The sequence below is a fragment of the Populus alba genome, chromosome 16 (assembly GCF_005239225.2).
Source record: "Populus alba chromosome 16, ASM523922v2, whole genome shotgun sequence".
In the NCBI taxonomy this organism is placed as follows: Eukaryota; Viridiplantae; Streptophyta; class Magnoliopsida; order Malpighiales; family Salicaceae; genus Populus; species Populus alba.
In genome coordinates, this window is record NC_133299.1 from 5,545,466 (window position 1) to 5,550,686 (window position 5,221).

The 5,221-nt window shown below is 37.7% G+C and overlaps 1 protein-coding gene across 1 annotated transcript; it reads left to right on the forward strand.

Moving 5' to 3' along the window:
- The first annotated feature begins 1,168 nt into the window (after positions 1-1,168).
- LOC118051573 (uncharacterized) lies at positions 1,169-3,509 on the forward strand. The gene is made up of 2 exons (XM_035062241.2): positions 1,169-1,352; positions 1,797-3,509. The coding sequence occupies exon 2, from the start codon at positions 1,827-1,829 to the stop codon at positions 3,168-3,170; it is 1,344 nt and encodes a 447-aa protein (XP_034918132.1). The 5' UTR covers positions 1,169-1,352; positions 1,797-1,826; the 3' UTR covers positions 3,171-3,509.
- Positions 3,510-5,221: the final 1,712 nt, after the last annotated feature.

Sequence of the window (5,221 nt, forward strand, 5' to 3'; positions counted from 1 at the left end):
GCATGGCTCCACTGTTCAGTGAACAGTGGAGCCATGCTCCACTGTTGCAACTTTTCTACCCTACGAGAAGCAGCATTTTGCTGCTTCTCCCAAACCTGAGGCGCGGCTGAGAATTGGACGGGTCACACCATCAAAAATCTGTTTCCTTTTGTTAACCAAACGGTATTTTGCGTGGCTGCGGGTGAACCTCACCCGCAGCCACGTTACCAAACAGGCACACAATCTCCTCATGCAAAGCATATTTATCCTCATTAAAAACAGCTTACAATTGTAACCTAACCTCAATAAATAAGATATCATTTAACCATAGTTATTAAATCTAAACTAATAAAAATAAATTTAAAAAAATTATATTTAAAATTTTAATATCTTACATAGAATTTTTTTGAAATAATACATATAAATATAAGTTATAAAAAATAAAAAATATAATATAATTATCCACATTGAAAATTAAAAAACAATCAATGTGAATATAGACTATACAAAATAAATGTTAAGTGTGCTATATTTAATAAACAATTCATATAAATATGAACTATAAAAAAAATATAAAGTGTTGTGTAATTATCTCACATCAAAAAATTAGAAAATAAGAATGTAATTATATATAATTATCACAAATTAAAAAATTAAGAAACAATACATATAGATAAAAACTATAAAAGATATATATTTATATATAACAAGTTGTTCAACTTTGATCAAGCCAATAAAAAACCCGAGTTTTCATGATTTAAAACCCTATCAACCCCCTAGATTGCTCATTTTGAGATTAACCCATCAGCCCGGGTTTCATAAAAAAATTTATATTTAACTCAAATTATACAATACCATCTAGGTTTTAAGTTAATCAAATAAGTTGTTCAGGTTTGATCAAACCAATTAAAAACATGAGTTTTCATCATTTAAAACCCTATCAACCCTCTAGATTGCTCATTTCGAGATCAACTCCCCGGCCCGGTTTCATAATAATGCATTTAACATCAATCTCTACCTTCAATTCCCCATTGCCAACAATCCCACATCCATACTCCATCTGATCCATCTGCTACCCCACCCACATTCCTCATTTTGCTGATTAGCTGGCCCCACATTTCTCTCCACCGTCCGATTACACCCGATTTCCATCTAAACATTATCACATACAATCCCTCTGCCCCCCCTGTTAAAGACTTCAACTCATTCACATCTCACACGCTCACCTCTCTCTCGGTGTATAGACGAGATTTTGCTAATCAAGAAGAGGGATCACAACCACGTATGTCGAGTCTACTCGGAGCTAACTCAGCACCGAGTCTCGAAAGAATCTTTATCTAATTTATCAAGATCGTCTGTTTAAGTATCATCAGGTCTTTCAATCTTCTTCTTTTCACATTTCTCTTCATAATTTGCTCCGTTTTAGCTTAAATTATTTGTAATTTTGTTTTTTTTTTTAAAAAAAAATTTCCCTATTTGAAGACTGTAAAATCCATTAGTTCAAAGTTGCAGTCTCGGTGACCTTTACCCAGGGCTTCCTTGGTGCAAGTAAATTGGGATTTTTTTTTTAATTTGGGGTTTTTAGTTTTGGGTTTTTGATTAATTCATGGGACTTCTTATCTGGGTTTGTGTAATTTGTGGTGAATTGTGGATTTTATGATATGCTTCTTGAAATTTGTGGGTTTGATTGTTGGTACTGTGAAGGGAGGGATTTTTATCTGGGTTTGTGGAATTGGTGATATAGTTAACTTGGTTTGCTTATTTTGTGAGAGAGTTGATATTTTAATCTGACTCTGTAGTGTGTTTGTTAATTTTAGGGTTTTTGATCTGGAATTGTTGAATTTGGGATGGATGAGGAGACATCTGATACTATGAATCTTGATTTGAATCTCGGTCCTGGTCCTGAGGCTGAATCAGAATTAGAAGCACCTAATGATGCAGTGAATTTGGATGATTGGGTTGATGACCCTATTGTGAGAATTAGGGAAGCTGTCAGATTTAGGGCTCGACAACACAGGAGATGGAGACAATTTCAACTTCCACTACAAAGTCAAAGCCTTTCGGTGGAACTGAATCAACTGATGGGTAATCCTGGCCATGTGGGCACATTACAGGCTGGTGAGGGAAGTGTTGCTGCTGAAGAAAGAACAAATGAAGCACCTAAATTGTGCGAAAATAACAATGTTTTTTTGGAAGATGAGGTGTCAGAGAAAAAGGATGATGTTGAGAAGACCAGTGACATTGATGGGAGCTTCTTTGATTGCAATATTTGTTTGGATTTGGCTACAGACCCTGTTGTTACTTGCTGTGGTCACTTGTTTTGTTGGCCATGCCTCTACCAGTGGTTGCATGTTCATTCGGATGCAAAAGAATGCCCAGTTTGCAAGGGAGAGGTGACCATGAAAAATGTGACCCCTATTTACGGCCGTGGATGTACCACCCGCGAGCCAGTAGAGGATACGAATCTGGAGATCCCTATTAGGCCTCATGCACGGCGGGTTGAGAGTTTGAGACAAACTGCTTCAAGGCATCTTTACAGCTTCCCAGTGGAGGAGATGCTTCGGCGACTTGGAAGTCGACTTGATTTCGCTCAGGATTTGTCTCTGCCACAGGACTCAAATGGTTCCCGTGGAGCTGCTGATAGGACCCAATCCCTTCTGAATAGGATTATGACATATAGGGGAATGCGAGCTGAGCAGAATCCTATCGGACCTCCTGATGAGATAGTGGATTTAACTCAGACCAGCCCAAGTAGCCCTGTGGGAGGGCATGCACGTCGGCTTCATGACATAGTAGATTTAATACATTCTGGCACAGCCAGCACGGAGACAGGATCTGCTCGTCGGGCAAATGTGCAGCCACCTCGAAGATCACACCCACACTCTCAAAGATCTTCATCCCACACTGCATTTTCTCCTTCTTTGAATTCAACTGAAGGGTTAGTTGAAACATATTTCCGAACCCATACCATAGGGAGGAATCACGAGCAGCCCCAGCCTGTTGATGATAGGGATTCCTTCTCAAGCATTGCTGCTGTTATAAACTCGGAGAGTCAAATGGACACTGCTGCGGAAATTGATTCTCTGGTCTCCCTGTCGACTTCTTCTTCCAGAAGAAGAAATAATGCTTCGAGAGTCTCTGATGTGGACAGTGGGGACTCTCGTGCACCTAGAAGGCGGAGATTGGTTTAGGAAGATAGAATCCATCTAATTATTCTCATCCTCCGGGAAGTAGCCCTAGATGCAACATTGAAACCCATATGTAAGTGCTACCTGATTATAGTGCTTTCACTTCATAAAGTTTTCGCCTTCTGCCACAGTTTTGGACTTTTCATAAGGTGATTATAAATCTTCCAATGCTTTGCTGCTCCTTGTACTTTGTATGAGATATTGCTCTTCTCATTTTAAAAGCTTGTGCTTCCAATATCTATGGAAAGGTAAATTTGTAACTGAGCAAGTACGCTGATTTATCACCTCCCATTGTACATAAAGCTTCTTATTGATGGAAAACTGTTAGATTTTCCAATATTATTTTTGTTGCCATAGTACGAGGTTATCTAGTTATTGTTCCTCCCAGCGACAAGGTTCTTTCTAACTAATATAGGGAAATCACGGAATGCGATGTTTTGTATGGCTGTTTGTATCAAAGTGGTCAAGGTTTCGATTTTCTACAGAAAATACATACGTTTCTGCTCTTCCATCCAGCCTGTCACTCAAGTGACAAGCCCCTTTCATCCCTTTTCTGCTTCCAGCTATTCAATTAGCACAGAAGAAATTGGTAAATGGTATTATGGTATTGCAATTATCATTCTAAATTAAGTTTATAAAAAAAATATGATTTTCCTTAAAATAATAAAACGTCTTGAACTGCATTTTGTGAAAAGTCAAGAATACGGTAATAGCTTTGGGTTCTCTTGTTTAACTTCTGCTGGTGTTCTGCGACCCGACAAGAAACACATCTCACATCTTTAAAGTCCTTGCTTTTGGAAGCATGCATGTGATTTTACTATGGCCCGCGTACAGTGCGGTTGCGTCTTTTTGTACATTGTGGCTGTGATTATACTACAGCATAAAAAATAAATTTAGAGAATGTTATCATCACTACTTTTTTATATATACTTTGTTGGTTTTACAAGTTTATTTCATTTCAAATTGTTCCGCGAACTGCGACTAATTGTGTCGCTGTCAGTTTTTCACTGGTTGGATGTAAATACGCGATACCATGTAGATTATCTAGCTTATTCAATCTTTGGACGTTATGTTTGTGCTCTCTAAGCATATTCCCTGCCATCATAGAACACTAATGAAGTGCTTAGTAATTGATTGATTCTGGCGGTAGCCAGATGCTGATCTGACTGCGGCTGCCCGATGATGGATGCTTGTTCCCCCTTACATGGTTGAAGACTTGGAGAGGATTACAATAAAGCTATAGTCTGCTCTCTTCTGAATATAATGCTTCCGACTACATAAAAATGGTTTTCCTATTTCGTTTATGAAGTTCTCGATCGTCGAAGACTCGAAGCGTTTGCTGCTGCATAACTGGTGAAGAAGCTGGGAAGGAAAAGGAAAAGGTGACATGAGTTTGGATAACCAAATAGCAAAGGCCCATAACTTAGTGGAGTCCATTTATGATAAGATTTTCTGACTCCTAGCACTGCTCAGTCCATGTCATGTTCTAATAATCCTTATTACTTATGACTAGTGGGTGTGGCCTTACTCACCGTTGTGCTTACACCTGCTGGGCTTCTTCTTTTTCCCCCCCAGAATTATCATGTTGTTGGTGGATCTGATATCCGTCAATCGGGATGGCCTTGCATACATTTTTTTAACCATGTAGTCGCACATGTAAGTTCAAATCTATAATATTAGTGTATGATATTAATATTGAGAGGTGTAGTTTAACTGATTAGATTCTAGATTTATTTTTTAGAAATTATTAGTTCGAGTCTCACAAATTTCAGGGTCATTAAAGGCTTACATAGTTGTTAACTTTGGAGCCCGTGAAATTAATTAAGGTTCGCGTAAACTAACTTAAACACCCATGTTAATAATAAATAAATAAAAAGTGTATGCATGGCATTGTATTGTAAAGTCATTTTAAGAGTATTTTTTTTTTTAGTTTTTTCAAGTTAACACATTAAAATTATCCAAAAATATCTAAAACAACATTAAGTTAATTCTATCTTTATTCAAAAAACACTTTGATAAGGGATGTAACAAAAAACAGACATGGAAGTAATGAG

Excerpts from the sequence above, each read along its gene's own strand:
- LOC118051573 (XM_035062241.2), top strand. The coding sequence starts at position 1,827 with ATGGATGAGGAGACATCTGATACTATGAATCTTGATTTGAATCTCGGT.